The 16,802-nt window shown below is 45.5% G+C and overlaps 1 protein-coding gene across 1 annotated transcript in view; it reads right to left on the bottom strand.

Moving 5' to 3' along the window:
• The window catches only part of RNF11 (ring finger protein 11), a 27,227-nt gene extending 16,094 nt beyond the window's left edge, over nt 1–11,133 (bottom strand). Inside the window, exon 1 of the mRNA XM_042873729.1 lies at nt 10,977–11,133. Within this exon, the coding sequence (XP_042729663.1) occupies nt 10,977–11,099 (123 nt within the window). The 5' untranslated portion in view covers nt 11,100–11,133. The remainder of the gene's footprint in view (nt 1–10,976) is intronic.
• Nucleotides 11,134–16,802: the final 5,669 nt, after the last annotated feature.

Raw genomic sequence — 16,802 nt, 5'->3', positions numbered from 1 at the left:
AAAAAAAAAAAAAAAAAAAAAAAAAAAAAAAAAAAAAGGACAGGAAAGCACCTAAACTTTAGCAGTCATGGTAGATGAATATTTTTTATTAAGTGGGTTGGGTTTTTTGTTTTGTTTTTAAACAGGAAATCACAATTAAGAAAAACAGAATCAAGGCTTTGCCTACATCGGACATTTGTCCTGAAGTAGCTTAACTCCTTCACGGTAATCACTGCCCCTCTATCATTACAAATGGCAAACTGAGGCTGCACTTCACATTCAGACCATTCCCAGTGCACTCACTTTCCAAACCAGCAGCAAGCCTTCACCCTATGCATACTCCAGGATGCAGTTAAGTCCAAGCACATTCTTAATTGCACTATGGAGAAGCCAAAAATGCTGTAACACTTTGTGGAAACAGCACACATCTAATAGCTGGCACCTTCAGACCTTTCCAGAGATGTCAGAAAGAAAAACTGAATATATGGATTGCACAGAGTACAGATAAATCCAATCTCCTACAGGAAGTCAGTTCGGTTCACTAAGCTGACAGGAAGAAAGTAAGAGAGCGAACCTGTTTTGGATGCTTTAATGGTGTGAGCTGACGCACGGAGGGATCAGATAAGCACCAAAGCCACCACAAAGAGCGTGGAGTGCACGGCTGCAAATGGAAAACGGGGGAAAAGCAAAACTAGCCATTCTGGCATCAGCAAATAGCAAGGTCAGGCTTCTTGGTGTCAGAATCGTGGCAGCACACGAAGAGGTTCACAAGGCAATGTGTATTTTAGCTTGGTTTCAACCTGTGGTATCCTGAGTATAGGAGATAGCCTCCAAGTCTTTTCCTTGGCCTCAGCTGCATCTGCTCCCCAGTGCAGCCTGTCAAAGACGTTATTTTTAAGTTGTGGAACAGAATCCTGTATTAAATCAAGTTAAATGAACACAGATTCCCATTTCCCCCACATGCACAACGTGTAGCGCACTAACACAGGGGCACGGATGGTTTCAATTGGCATCTGTTCCTGGTGTAGCTAAGGCCCCAGGACAGGAGCATTCGGTTTCATCAGCAGCACTTTCCCAAGAGCCACAGAAGTACCCCTCTGTCCTTAGAAACACTGCAGAAGTCCAAACAGCTCCAGATATTGACACACTGAATCAGACTAACTCCTCTATACTAAGAAAATGTCTTATCCTGACAAAAGGATGGGTGAATTCCCTTCTGCCTGCAGTTCTCTGGCTGCTTGACTAGTTAATCTGAAATGGAAGCATTTGTCTGATCCCTCAACACCAACAACCTGTTTGGTAGCACGTGTTACACGGCTGTTACTACCACTTCCCCAGTTTTTACTTCTTATATAAAACTACCGCAGCTGCAGCCCAAGTACGTAGAGGAATCTCCAAGAAGAAGGGCAGTGGAGAAGCAGGCACCGAGCCCCACACACTCTGAGTCCACTGCAGAACTCTTGCCAGCATACACACTTGATCCAACCCTCGTTTTAATGAAGAGTGAATTAGTCATTATTCATCCGCAGCACACTAAGATAACACAGAGCTGAAAGGGACAGCAAACTACTACAGCTGGCAGTCTGAAAGCCCTCCCTACCTTCACTACAGCATATTCTGGACAGCAATGCACCCATAAGCTGTATTTCACAGACCAAAATGAAAGGAAAGATAACATGCCCCAACTTCCTGCCTCGGCATAGAACTACAGCTCTGTTCTCCCCAGTTCACCAGATCCAACTAGGTGACAACTTCAGCCACATCAAGAGACTTCAGGAGAAGCTACACATAGGGTGAGGTGAGCTCTTCCCCAGGAAGCACCAAACTAGGGTCGCCTTGCTTCTGCTGGGAGGGAGGAATAGCAAGCTACTCTACAAACAAAGGAAAGATTACTGTTTATAGAGGAAAGCCAAGATCACTTGGAGCATGAAATTGTATTTGCGTGCAAGTGGATACTATTTTTTTCTTTCCTAAAAGATCCTACAGAAGAATTTTGCGGAATAAAACTAATTATACATTTACTACAGTGCCAACCCCCACCTCCTGGAAATCAATAAAGCCACTATATACAAAAGGAATGGCGCTCTTCAGCAAACATTTTCCGTAGGTTAGCTGCACAGTAACGCAAGCAAACACAACCTGAATGCTTACAAATTCCAGACAGTTTGTCTAAACGCAGGCATAATGAAAACATCTTTTTCTGCACCTTGGTTTCGGTCCTTGCAGATGACTGGCTGGGAGAATTCTATAAATAGCAGAGCTCCACATGAGTTACCATATGAATCCGTTCCAAGGGATTCATTCTCACAGCACTACCTGCAGTCAGGGTGGAGCTGCAGGCCCTGGGTGCAATAGGTAAAGGCCATTAACCTAAAAATGAATTCATACAGTTAATTAAGCATTTTCGCTTCAGATTTAAAAGTTGCGTTGTTTCCTTCCACAGACAACATACTTCCAAGAATGTCACCCTCCACATCACAATCCACAGCCACTGTAAGGTCCTAAAATAAAGACAGTGTCACAGAGCTTCATGAAGCAGACACTAAAAGCAATGACTTAGTCATATCTCATCAGCTAAACTGAAGACAGATGGATGCAACTGCAATACAAATCATAATACCTGAACAGAACACAACCAAGAGAAATTCCAAAGCAACAGAAACGAGCAACAGCGAGCACTATTAACAAGCAAAAAATAAAGTCTGCAAGTGTTAAGATGTTAATTTTTGTCTCTACTAAATTTGAATTTACAGCATTTGTTTGCCAGTCAGTCTTTTACGAAGTTTCCACCGAATACAGCAGTTAACTGCTTTCTGTTAGGCAACATTACAGAACGAACCAGTTTAGCAGTTTGGAAGGTCTGTAGTCCAGCAATTCTTACAGTTGTTTCTTCAAAACCTGGGAGCAATCACTGCTCTCTCTCTGAAATTCAAATGGAAGGAATTTATTCAGGCAAAATAAATATTGGTCTTCACCTATACTGCAATGTTATACCGTGTCTGAATTACAATTTCAACAACTGTGTTCATAAAGCACTGCGATTAATGTTCAGCACAGAACAAACTCTGTATCTGGGTTTAATTACAATGATGAATAAGCCAGACAGAGGCATCGTCCCAGAGCAGTCATGCATTATACTGTCCTGTAGATACCGAAATAATGGAATCTGATGCACTTTGATCTCTTAGATACATCTCCTGCAGCTGTAAAAGAGGGCAAGAGCAGCCAGCCTCATCCAATTCTGCAACATGCACACGCTGACTCAGAAGAGATTTGTCTCCCAAACTACTTATGGGAATAAATAAAGCCAGATAAATATTGCTCTGTTTCCTTAGGGCTAGAGTCTGTATACAAATCATTGAGAGTCACATAAAGCAATAGTGGTGAGTGCCGTGGGGAAATTGTATAGTCGGACAGTAGCTCAGTAGGTGCTGGATGGATTCTCTACGCAGATATGTCTGAGTTATAATCTAGTTGGCCATTTCTTTTTAAATTAGTTTTGCCATATCAAAAGTTAGAACATGGGATTCTGTGAAACTGGAAATATCTGACAAAAATCAGCAGTTTAATTGAGGCTGCAGGACAACTGATTCCCTGCCTTTGTCCAAAACAGCACCAAATGTTTGGTTGGGGGTTTTTTTTGTTTTTTTTTGGTTTTTGTTTTTGTTTTTGTTTTGCATACACTGGATGTTTGTGCAGCTTCATTACATTTTATTAGTCATAAAACAGGCATTTCCTTGATGCTCCTAAGACTTGTCTTTGCAGTCCAAATTCTAATGGCACACGGGCTTAGTCTGAAAAACTCAGCCAGCTGAGATTCATCTTTGAGGACAAGGCCATCTCTGCATGGTTATTTGGCCTTTGAGTTCAAGGAACAAAGTACAGCGACTGCTGCTGAGCTGTGCCTCCACACATACCCACTGCTCCAGGTGGGGAAAAAGTAAGAAGGTCACAAAGGCCGCTCTGGTGACCAAAGAAACACAATCCCAGGAAACAAGACTCAGTGCCACAAGGATAGCAGCCCACGCATTCATTGCTGCACGCTGGGACTACAAGAACTCATTTTCCTGAGTCACAGTTTCTCCCATTCCTCCCCCAGTTTCAGTCTTCCCCCAGGCAGCACAGGTCTACATCACCTCGAGACTAAGCCAGTGGCTGAACACAGGCAGGATGTGAATGCTCACCAATCAAACCAGCCTTCAGTATGGTTCCATATGTGCATGTGTGTGAGGCAGGGAGCGTGTGTGAGATTTCTGATGGCTCAGCAGAAACATCCAGTGCAATAAACCAGCTGGTTGTGATTTGGCTGACGCAAGTGTGGTTGAAAGGAAAGCTCTTTCATCTTCTCCTCCAGTTGCTGCATGCATCTGCTGTTTGCCCATGCTGCTGCTCAGGGACCGTGGCCACCAGCATTCTTTCTTTCTTTTTCGTTGTTGAGAAACAGCGCAGCCAACAGGGATTCCTACAGAGGGCTGGTAAATAAAACAACCACTCTCTACAACTCCGTGGTCTCTTGGAAATTGTTTCATTAGCTCATAGGAAAGTCACAGTTGGTTTGCTTTAGTCCATTCCACAAACCATTATCTCTTCAGAACACAGAACTAGCTTATTTTCCGTGGTTCTAAAACTCAACTCCAGATGTACAGTTAGTAACATCAGTACCAGTAACATGCACCAATGAATCAGATGCACACCCAGGAACCTTCCATGATACAAGGTGGTCCTGGGTTTGGGGAGGGCCGGATGGTCTGTTAAGATTGGCTTGCCTCAAAGAACACTAGAGCTCCCCAGATAATGAAGATTCATTATCCTGATTAGGCAGAATTTCTTATTACCGTTTCCACTGCCTCTTCATTTCTCCTAATTGAGCATCTGGAAGCATCTGCTCTGCCAAACAAATCCTAAATTATCAGATTCCACAACAGATTTTAAGAGATATCTCGTCTTAAACTGATCTTCTGATAAAGCTCCCTCTCCACAGCAGATAATTTGTTGCAAATTCCTGCAGAGGTTCATTTTGTAACGGCAGAATACCATTTTATTAAAATCAAATTATTGCAGAACGCTTTACAAACATGAATTAATTTACTAAGCATGTCTGCACTAAAGATAAGCTTTATTACTCCTCATTTTACAGACGAGGAAACCAAAGCACAGAGCAGTTATGCGATTTGCCAAAAGTTACAAGCTAAACGTCAGACTGAACGAACTAAGAACAACCACAGCTTATGCCAGGCTGCTCAAGTGACTTATGTTTTTATTATCCCAAGTCTCTGTTTCAGCCAGCAGGAAGCTGCACGCCAGCTCCAGCAGTGCCCACCATGGGGCTGTGTGGGAACTAGCTCTGCCAGGCCGTGTTGCTGCTGCAGGCAGCCAGAAGGCTGGCAGAACCATACAGCAGATGGCATCTTCCAAGAACACGTATCTACCTGCATATCTCACTGATGAGACTTCCATGGCATCTCGGCAATTTTTTCATGCAATCTCAACCTCAACTGGAGCTTGTTTTGCCTTCTATAGTCAAAAAATGGCTAGCTTTTTTTCACAACATCCCTAAAAACCTGCTCATTTTGAAATTTTTTGGTCTCTTAGGAACACTTTCATTAGCTCACAGAAAAGTCACAGCTGATTTGCTTTAGATCGTTCCACAGACCATTAACTCCTCAAAACATAAATAGGTTTCTGTGCACATCTGTGGGGTGGCAACAGTAAGGCTGAGCACAAAGGCTGGAAGATACAAGTCTGTCACAAGCAAGCAGCGTTATTTTTATCTTCTTGACCTTATATTCCACAACCTGTTTAACTAGAGATATTGAAAGGGTCAATGTCAGTGTTCATTAAGTCAAGCTTCCTTCCTTTATTGAAGGGATGAAGAGTGTCACAGCAGACAGTGACAGACCTTGCATAAAACCTCAGTGTAACTTTGCCATTTCTTGGAGAAATGCATGCAGTGGATCAACCAGGATTCTGTCAAATGAGCTTATGAACTCCCTCTCTTCTTTTCAAAACACCTATTGCAAAACCTTTTGGTCAAAATGGCTAGGGACGGGTCTTCACCCACTGCTGACTCAACAGCAAGGAATTCCAATATTCAGCCAAAATTCATAAAGAACAATTTATAACAGGGTAACTTCAATATTATGCCATAAAAGTTACCTACCTTTAAGACACTATCTGGTATCCTTTATCTACAGGCTCCTCTTCCTTCCCCTCCTTCCAGCAGCTTTTTTCACCAACAAGGTGGAAGGCAGCACCAACCAGCCAGCCTGATGCCACAACCAACGTGCATTAAGACAGCAAATACAGGTGCACTTTTTTTTTTTTAAGTAACTATTACCTATAAAGCAATTTACATATGGCACCCCAGAAAACTTCACTTCCTCTTCTCGCTGAAGCTGATCACCACCCGTGCTCATGGTGCCAGAAGGCCCCAGACAGCCCCACACAAACAGACACTCTTGCCTGCAGCCCTTTCCCAGTTCCATCACAAAGAGCAGCAGTGAGGTGAAGCACTATTTCAGTTCAGATACACAAATGCAACTGCAATTCATGCATGCCTCCAGCACAACATGAAGGACAAGACCTGCATGTGCAATTGTTAATACACTCATTTCTCTTACATAGAATGGCTATAGTTGGTTTGGGCCTTGGTTTTGCTCTTCCCATGGCTCGCAGCACTCAGCATGCAGCATCTTTCTCACTGCAACTTTCCTCCTCTTACACTGTCCCAACACACCCCAACAGTTCCGGCTTCACACAGCCATACAGAGAGCAGAACGTTACGCCACTGGGATTGCTCTCACAAAATATATGCCATCACTGATGACAAATAGCTCATTTGTGGCCCAAGAGAATTTTGCACACGTTTCTGTGAATAGGTGCAATTGCTATAGCAGAATGAATTGGGATTGCAACATTTAGCCATATCAATTACCATACCTTTGAGAGGACAGCATCAGAACACCTGTGTATTAGTTAAGTCATAACATAAGTCATGACAAGGCAATCATAAAAACTTTGTGGTCTGTTGAGCAAAATACACCCAACACGCACATACACGGTGGCAAGTCTCACACAAATGCAGCAGACTATATCAAGGACAGCCAATGACTGTTCAAACAGAGGACTTTCTCACGTAAGGAACACTCCACCAAGGCTGCAGGACCGGCAGGGCACTGCACAGAGATCCAGGCACAGGCAGAAGGAAGCCCAGCAGCACAGACGGATCAGGACAAGAGCACAGTGAACACCAACGATGCCCACAGAGCAGGCTGGAGGAGGCCATTGCTGCAACTTCAATTTAAAAGAAGCCACAAGATATCCCAAATTGCATTTTCAAAACCTGCTGCTGCCAACAGCTTTTGCAAGTTTATGGGCACACTGCGCTGTCTTCAGCTCATGTCTGTGATCTCTCACCTCATTTTGTGTCTGCTACCTAATCAAGCAACTACCCAGGTCGGAAGGTTTTAAATGATGCCTTCAAATAAAAAACAAAATTAAAAAAAAAAAAAAATCCACTGAAATACTGTATCAGGGCCCTGAAGGCAAACAGGGTGGTACAGAGCACCAGAGCCAGCTTCAGGTCTTCCCAGATAAAGGAAGAACATATTTCACCAGCCTGTCCTCCACATCAACGTTTCAAACGTGCTTCTCTGAGCACAGGAGCTTGTCACACTTGTAGCTTACTTGTTCAGCAAGCGTTGTATGTCCTTTTAAAAAGATCTCAGCATGTATTGTTCACAGCACTACCTTTAAGAAACCCAAGAAGAAAAGATGGATTCCAGACTTCACTGAATAAAATTCAAAGTTTGGTAAATTCAGAAATTATTTTCTGCAGCTGTTAAGGAATTACTGAAGAAGAGAAATACGAGACAAGGGCTGAGAGGAGTGGCACATCTGTTCTGCAAAATAACATCGTTGCAAAGAACTACTAGAGGCAAGAGAAACTGGGTAAAAACAGAGTTCTGCAGACAAAGCAGCAGAAAGCATATTGCCAACAGATGGCAAAGTAGTCAAAGGTGGAACAGAAAAATGAGCCTGAAAGTACACTCAATTTTGAGGACTTCAGGAGAAAAAAAACACTAACTCTTTCCTAAGCAGATTCACTAGTTAGTAATGGAGTTGCATGTGCTCAGCACTTGGAAAAACAGTTGTAATTTCAGGAGTCTAAAATGGAGGCAGCCAAAACCAGCATGCCTACGAAAATGCTGGTCAACTGTCAGTACAACTTCCTTCCCCACACACAAACACACGCTTTTCTCTGTGTGTTTTAATTATGTCCCATGTTAGCCCTTAAGCTTGATGCACTGGAAAACAGCTGCTGTTTTAATGGGCCACTTTTTCATGAGTTTGGATAGCTGTTTAAGCTATCCCATGTAGCTTACAGCACACTGACAAGGGGCAGGTATATGCAGAGCCTCTGAAGGGAAGGTATATTCCTCATTATTCCATGTGTCTGTACTTACAATCCAATTTTCAGTTCAACTTTTAGAAGCAGGGAATTTTATACAGCAGGTTCAGTACCACTCACTGATAAAAAGGAAATTGGCATGCAACAATAAAGAGATTATTGGGTGCATATTTTGCAGTTACAAGTGAACACCTTAAAAATGATTACTTAACCAGATTCCCATATGGACACCCACAGCACAAGCGTGCCAAAACACAGAAAGTATTTTGAACATCAAGATAGCACAGACGTTAGCTCAAATAGACATGCAAGACCTTGTCTACAAGGCTGCACCTAGCCCAGCAAGCTTCCTTTGCTCTGCTTGTTTGCATACCTTGCGAGAGCGGCTCAGGAAGTTTGCACATCGTTGCTGCAAACCCAAAGGAAGCAAACCCAAATGTGGCCATTTTATGGCTGAGGTTCCAGCAGCTCGATTTTAAGTTGTTAATCATCCACAGCTCCTCGTGCACAGCGCTAGGTGCCACAAACAAGTTATCATATCAAACTTATTTCATCCTCTTCCTTGCTTTCCATCCTCTGCAGGTCTGCGTGTTCTCACACACGCTAATTCTCATTCAAACATTTTGGAAAGTATTTATCACGCATAAGGACAAAAAACCTACGCTTCCCTTTCTAACAGTGAATCTGAGCTGTGATCTGGAACTTAAAATGAGACCATGACATCCTGCTGCCACTACAGCTATAACAGAGCTCCAGGAGCTCCCCAATTCAGTGCTTGACTTGCACATCTTTTGGCCCTAAAACAATTCAAAGTTACAAACCCCTTCAACCTCAAAGCATGTGAACTGTGAAATACTGCACAGTATGAAGGTGAAGGTCCTTTGTCATCACAAACCACTGCACTTTTTGACTATGTGACACAGAACACCCCTTACAGTGAGTGTGTGGGAACTGCTGAGATCAGCGCATGGGGTTTGGGACAGCTGAATGCCTGCATGCACACCACCACACGCTGGGGAGTTTTGCTATGAACTCACATGGTAAGAAGTGTCTGCAAGTTTGCTTATTTTACTGTCTACTGTGCTCTCAGTCAACCATTCACACTTACGTACAAGAAGTTCTTCGCTTAGAATTTTTTAAAAAAGCACGAGCTACTGAGGAAGAGTACTTATCCACCACTGAAGTCGACAGGAGAAGGCCTGCACAGTGCGATTTCTCAACTCCTGCAAGAGCCAACAGGTTGTTTTCCACAGCAAAAAAAAACAACAAGCAACTAAAGTCTTCCCAGAAAGCACAGCTGTGAATACAGCCACCAGCACAGACAGTAATAAGTATGTTACAGCAAGAACACAGTGCATTCCCAAACAATTGGGACACACAGTTGTCCCAAAGAAGGGACAATTAGGACCGGCTTAGAACATCACCTTTCGAAAACCTTGACACCAAGCATTTTCATTTAATGGACTTGTGCAGACTCTGCTAAGAAGTCAGAAAAAAAAAATAATAACCCATCTTAGGAAGTGTGTTCTGTCATTAAGTACTCACACAAAGCGAGCAGCTCTGCACAGCCCAGCAGTCCCAGCATGGTTCCACTGCACCACTAAAGGCTGCTGTGCCTGTGTCTCCTCCTGAACAACCCGGGGACCTCCTGTCACAGCTGGTGTTTCTCTGATTGTTGAGTATCACAGGTTACGCGTCTACCCTGCTAAATACTTTCTGCAGTTTTGTTAATTGTACATTAAGGTCTGCAACTCCTGCATGACTCCCTCCGTAAGGAGCGCTCAGGCCACCCTGCAGGATTTATCTGAGCCTGTCATTGTCACAGATCCCTTCAGACAGGGCTCAGGTCCTGCTCAGAGCCACGTACGTTTCCTCTTCGGGGATGGAGATGAAGCAGAGGACAAACGCAGGCCTGAGTTCCGTGCCCTCCTTTCCGGGGCCACCACAGCGCAGAGCTCAGGACTGGGCCGTGCCGGGACCCCACGGCTGCGAGGACGTGACAGAGCACCCGGCGTTTTTCCCCAGCCCGTCATCAGACATAAATTTACATATCCCCTGCAGACAGAAGACCAAACAGCCCTTCCTGGAACCCCACGCAGCTGAAAGAAACAGCATCTCCGGCAGCACAAAAGTTACTCCGGTTCAGCCGCTGCCGGAGCGCCGCAGACAAAGCCGGGCATCGCCGAGCGCGCGGCCTCCGGAGCACCGAGAGCGACACAGACAGTGATGTCACCGCGCGACGACAACAAAGGAAGCGGCACGGCTGGAAACTCGGCGCCTTCCCCTTCTGTTTTCAACCCAAATCCGGAGACGACCGCGGCGGCTCCGACCCCGGGGCGGACCCTGACCCCCTTCGCCGTCTCCGGCTTCGTATCCCCCACGGTCCGCGCGGCCCCGCGCCGAGACCGGGGAAACAAAGCGGCGCTCCTCGCGCCGCGGCCAGGACCCTCCGCTCGGTGCCCCGCGGGGCCGGACGCAGCGCAGCGCTCCGGGGGCTCCTCCGAGCTCCTCCCCGCCCCCCGGCCGGGCCGCTCTCCGTCCCCGTTCCCTCGGGCTCCGCCGCGTCGCTCCCCGCCCCCTCTCGTACCTGATATGGCGGCGGCGGCTCCTGATCCGGCTCGGCCCCGTCCCCGTAGCTAGCCCGGTCCGACTGGGACTCGTGGAGCAGCGAAATGTCATCCGAGGTGGGGGACTTGAGGCAGTTCCCCATTTTCCTCCCCCCCGAGGAGCGGAACGTCCCCTCCGCCTCCTCCCCCTCAGCCGCCGCGCAGCGCGCAGCCCGCAGCCGCCCCGCCGGGGAGGCTCATGCCAGCCAGCCCGGCCCTAAGCGGCTTAGCGGCAGCGCGGCCGCCTCCTCGCGCCGCCCGCTCTCCGCCCCGAGCCGTAGGGCGGCGGGACCGGGCTGGGCTCGGCTCCCGCCCAGGAGCGGTGGAGCAGCAGGGCTCAGGTGGGGTCCGCCCGCCCCGCGGCAGCCCAGCACCGTTCCGCTTCCCGGTCACCGGCTTTCTGCGCACTGGGCTTTGTCGCGCAGGCCGCCCCGGCTCCTCCTCTCACTCCGCCCCGCCGGGATCGCGCACGCAGGGCCCGGCGGCACCGCGCTCGGCGGACGGGAGCCTTGCCCGCCCCGGCGCGCTGAGGCGAGGCCGGCGGCCTCCGGCCCCGAAGCAAGCGGCCGTGTGCCCCGCGGCCCCGCCCCGCGGCTGTTGGTGTGCAGGAGGGGCCCGGCGTCTGATCCCGGGGGCGGAGCTGTGCCGGAGGCCGAAGTTCTTGCCCCGCGCTGGGCCCCGGCTGCCGCTCGGGGTAGAGGCCCGGCAGAGCCTGCTTTGTGTTCGGAGGCCGGGAGGAGCTGTGCGCGGAGACTGCGCGGAGACGGCGGCGGGCGCTGCTCGTGCCGTTCTGTGCTCCCGAAGGCCTTCGAGGTGACGAGAGTTACAGCAAATACATCGTTTATTTAATGGGGTATTCACGTTCTGCATTAAGAAATTAAGCTTTCAAAATGAAATATAGCTGTATGTACAGTGCAAAAGGTCAGCACCCCTCTCCCAGCATAACCACACCGACACAGCATGGGGCAAATACGTTTTTCAGGGCAGATTCAAGGGTTTCTTCCAGTATAAATCCTCACAGCACCCTGCTGCCCGTCAGATCCAGGCCACTGAATATATCCAAAAATCAATTTCTCATTACTAGTCCTAGGCAAATTCAACACAGGTGGCAGCAACTAGAAATCAGGTCCTGCAGCAATGCAGCACGGCCAGCTTTAATCAAGAGTGCCTCAGCTGATCTGTGTCAGGCCTGATGAGCACAGAGCTCCTATCTGAGCTCACCATCTCTAAGCCAGCTGCCCAGCAGCAGGTTTTTGGCTCTGCTATCTCTGCTCAGACCTCTGAGATGCCCTGTAGTGCTTGGAGGATGGGGAGCTGTGCTGCTGCTTGTTACCCACGTGAGCTCCTCCTTGAGGATTTCCTTTTATTATTGTGCAAGAGTTTTGCTTTGCTGTTTGTCATTAGATGGCTTAAATGCTTTCAGTGTGAAATCTATAGTAACAGAGAAGATATTAGTGCTGCTTATGGGGCTTGGAAAAGGTATTTCCAAGAAGCTAGAAGTAGCGCTGGAGTTGTGAGTGTTGCTTGTGATGGAAACGCTTTGCAACATTGTGCTGTAACTGACAATGACCACTGTACAGGGTGTGGATGTTTATCACAGGAGCGTGTTGACTCGCTTAATAGGAGAATTAAGAAGGTAAGCAGTGGCTGGAGAGGAGTCACTGCCTGCCCAGGAGCAGCTTCAAGGTGAGAGCAATGTCAGAGCTGCTGCTGCTGGAGGATCCTGTGGTGGGTTATGGGGACAGTTGGAGTTCCTTCAGTTGCGCAGTGGTGGCATTGCTGACAAGGTAACAGGCAATGAGAAGGATATCTTTATTCTACTGCTGTTTCTGCTTTTATCATAAAATCGTTAAGGTTGCAAAAGGCCTAATCCACAAGTCCAACCCCAAGCTGACCTCCTATGCCCAATACGTCCCTTAGTCCTACAGCTCCATGGTTCTCAAACATCCCCAGGAATGGTGACTGTACCACCTTCTTGGGCAGCCTGTGTCAGTACATCACCACTCTTTCTGAGAAGAAATTGTCCCTAATATCTAACCCTGGTGCTGTTTAAGGTTTTCTCTCTCTCTCTCTCTCTCTCTTTCTCTCTGCAGAGCTTCAGTGCATGTAGTTGCTGTTGCTCCATGTAGGCCGAGTAGCTTTAAATGAGGAAGAGCAATTAGCAGTCATTACTAAGCTCTTGGAAGAGTTAAGCCACTTGTTTTTCCAGGCCATTTACTGCTGTCATGTCAGGTAGGTGGCTAATAGCAGCTGGGCACCATCAGGTCACAAATTGAAAAGTGATCTGGGAGATGGAGAGTGGGAATAATTCTTCTGTTCACAAATGCAGAAAGAGCGTGGGTTTTCTGTATCCCTGTACCTGCTGTGGGGTTACTGTGAGGCCACTAGTTTTCTACCACTTTTATTTTCCTTTTGCAGCTTGGGGATAAGAAAGCAGTCAAAAAGCTTTTCTAAGCAGAAGTTGATTGTCCTTAGTGTTCAGTAGCAGTTTGGTGGGAGCCTTTCTTTAGAGACCCTATGACTTGTTCCCACTGTTTTTCAGTATTAAGCTGCAAAAACTGGAACAGATCTGGCTAGCTTCGCAGTACTGGCTTTCTACAGATACTATTTTTAAGTTCATGGGCTGCTTGAAAGGATCTGCTTTTGTGGCAATAGACACACAAGTGACCTTTGTACACGCAGAATGGCAGAGGTGAATATGGGCCAAACAACACATTTCTGTGCTGTTTGTTCTGCACAGACTTGTAAGCTCCCAAGTAAATTTTTTACATGTTTTTTTTTGTTTGTTTTTGTTTTTTGTTTTTTTTGAGAAGACCTGCAGGTACATTTGCCCTGTTCCAGCAGAACTGTAGGGAAATTTGACTAAAGTCTTCATTTGTTGTTTCTTCTTTTTTTTTTCCCCCTTTGTTTGAGGAACAATTCTTAAGTTTGATCTTGTTGAGTCTTAAAATGATCACACAGGTGCAATTGAATGTTTTATTTTGGAGAGTTTTGATAGTAAAGGAGACATATTATGTAACAGTGTGTTCTTAAGGCTCATAGGAGCTCACTGGAGATTGAGCTACCTTACCAAAAAATTCCAGACATGTTTTTGGAGTTAAAAATCTGAAAACACTGAAGACCTGAAGAACCTTTCTTCTTAACAGTTTCTCTACAAAGCTGACATCGTAAGTTGCCTCGTTAAGAGGTAAAAGACCTGGTTAATTTTATGTGACCCATTGTTGTGTTATTGATGGGAAACATTTTGTGCTCCCCAGAAGTTTCTGAAAGACCTTTTGTATCAGCAAGGAATATGTTCTTTCCTTCCTTTTCTTCCATCAACCTAATCTTCCTAGCATTTTTCATCTCTTATTATGTCTTATCTTTCCGCTGGATAAGATTATTTTATCAATTCATATATAGAAGCCCAGTTAACTTCTGCATGAATGGAGTGGCATGGAAAGTTTCAAAGATAGCACTGTTTGCTCAGGTAATGGTGGTGAATAGATATGTTATTTTAGGACTTTTTCCTGGGGGGGAAAAAAAAGTATACATTTGAAGAAGTAAATGATGTTCTTCTATTATTCATGTGAATCTGATTGTGGGAATGACCTAATTAATGAATTAATTTGCTTGGGTTTAAAGAACACAGTGTCTTCTAAAATGCTTGATTGCTTTCAGTTCTGTTGCTATTTTAGCTGAACCACGGCCATCTCTCAGTGTATATTATAATTGTTTATTGTTTTTCAAGGGAGACCAAATGCAGCATAATAAAGTAAGTAAAATAGTGATATATTTCCCTTTCATTTTGTGATGCAGCATTTTGCTCATTTCTAAAAACAACCTTCAACTTAGAGAATCCTGGTATCACAAATATCCCTTAGATTAATCTATCCTAAAGATAAAGCTTGATAGGGATGTGTTTCCCATCACTGAAATAAGTTGCCTTTTACAATAGCTCATTTCCCCAAATCCAAGATGTTTTATCTCCAAAGAGTGCCATGTACTCTTTGCCGTACCCACGCTGTATGTCACAAAGGAGGAAAAAAGACTAAAAAGAATATACCACACAAAAGCCACTGAAGTAACCATCATACAAAGGTAACCTCTTCTAAAAAATCCCATCACCCAGCTCATATAAATTTAGTGTAGGAGTCAATCTTCCTTGTTCCTCAGTGTAACACACAGGCTCAACTGCAGGAGTGATCAGAGACCTAGAAAACATGATCTGAGAGGAGAGACTGAAAGAATTGGGGTTGTTTAGTCTAAAGGAGAGGAATGTGTTGGGAAAAGTGATAATGATCTTCAAAAATATAAAAGGTTTCTGCAGAGAGAAGGAATAATTTGTTCTTCCTGTTCAGCAGATCTAGGGCACGAGGTAATGGACTCAGAACTTTAAGGTAGACATTAGGAAATTATTTCAAACTGCAAAGGCAGTTTAGCACTGGAAGTTATTACCCGGGAATCTCACTTACTGAAGGTTTTAGAAAAGCAGGTTAGGCCAAATGTCCCAGTATTGTCTTCAGATGAGGCAGATGATATGCAGATAACCTCAAGAGGCTTCAGACTGTTTTGTGTTGTTTAATTTCTTTTGAATAATATACCACAGATGTACTACTGCTATAATGTTTTAATTCTCTCTCTGCCTTTTGTCTTCAGAAAATTCCAGTAAGAAAGCATGGAGGTAGATAGATGTGGGGAGTGGAACAGGTCATGAAGTTCCCAGTAGCAAAGTATTAAGGAGTCACAGTCACTGCAGGGTGACTGTTTTGCTTGAATGGGAGTGACTTGCTGTATTTCTGCATGATGGGCCTTGGGTGGCTTGAGTAGTGGGCTGCCATAGTGGGTGTGCAGTGTCAGAAAGCCTGTTTCGAATTATCTTTTAAGCTTCCATTCAATCACAGGGGCGGTCTGTCTTCGCTTTTTGCTGTGAGTACTCCCTGAATTCTCAAGCAGCGAAGCTCTGTGCAGAGCTCACCAGGGGCCATCGTGCTTATCGTCAAGTGCCACGGGTTGCAGGACGCTCTGCCTGGACGTGTCTGAATGCTGCAATTCCTGCAAGAATCACTGGAAAACAACCACACCATACAGAAAATAGGAATGATCATCAAGGAAGTCTTCCTGATTTCTCTTGTTCTATGAAACGGGGTAAGAGAGGATAGCCATATGGTCCCGTTTAATTTTGGTTGGGTGGAGATTCCTCTAAGACATAGAAAGTCTCAATTGTTTAAGCTGGCTTATCTGAGGCCTGCTTTTTAGCAGAACTAGTCATGTGTTGATTAAGTAAACACTTCACACAAAGCAAAACAAGGGAGCAAAAGGTACTGTGAGACTAGTCCTAGTTCGTAACAGCAGCATTTTTCCCTCCCCCAGTTAAGTTTACAGAAATTATGGACTCTGTGGAGTGAGTTATTCTAACTTCTGCTGGAATTGCCATCTTCACAGTACCATCCTCTAAAAGTGACGTTGCAAACCTCTTTGGAAGGTCATATATTAGGCTGTATACTGACTTTGTTCTGTTGTCCCGGAACAACAGGCACTTTATTTGGTATTTCAGACTACACACTTTTGTGGAAAATCTCATGAAGAAGCTCTGAAGGATGCAGGATGATTGTCCTGGTGCACAACGCAGAGGTTCAGGTCAAGGTGAAGCCACTTGCTGCTGTTTTGATTTATTGAGCAAATGCATTTACCCGTGAGATGTGAAGGGGGATTCCTTTTGTGAATACTGTTACTGTGCCACAATTTATATGCATGGTGTTCTGTTGGCTAGGGTGCCACCCATAGCTTTTGCATTAGAATCTTAAATATGGATGCAGAGATCCCTG

This window comes from Lagopus leucura, unplaced genomic scaffold (assembly GCF_019238085.1).
Source record: "Lagopus leucura isolate 7727_CA_CO unplaced genomic scaffold, USGS_WTPT01 Super-Scaffold_100009, whole genome shotgun sequence".
NCBI classification, from domain to species: domain Eukaryota; kingdom Metazoa; phylum Chordata; class Aves; order Galliformes; family Phasianidae; genus Lagopus; species Lagopus leucura.
Note: the sequence above shows the minus strand (reverse complement) of the source record. Positions and strands in the feature narration are given on the sequence as shown.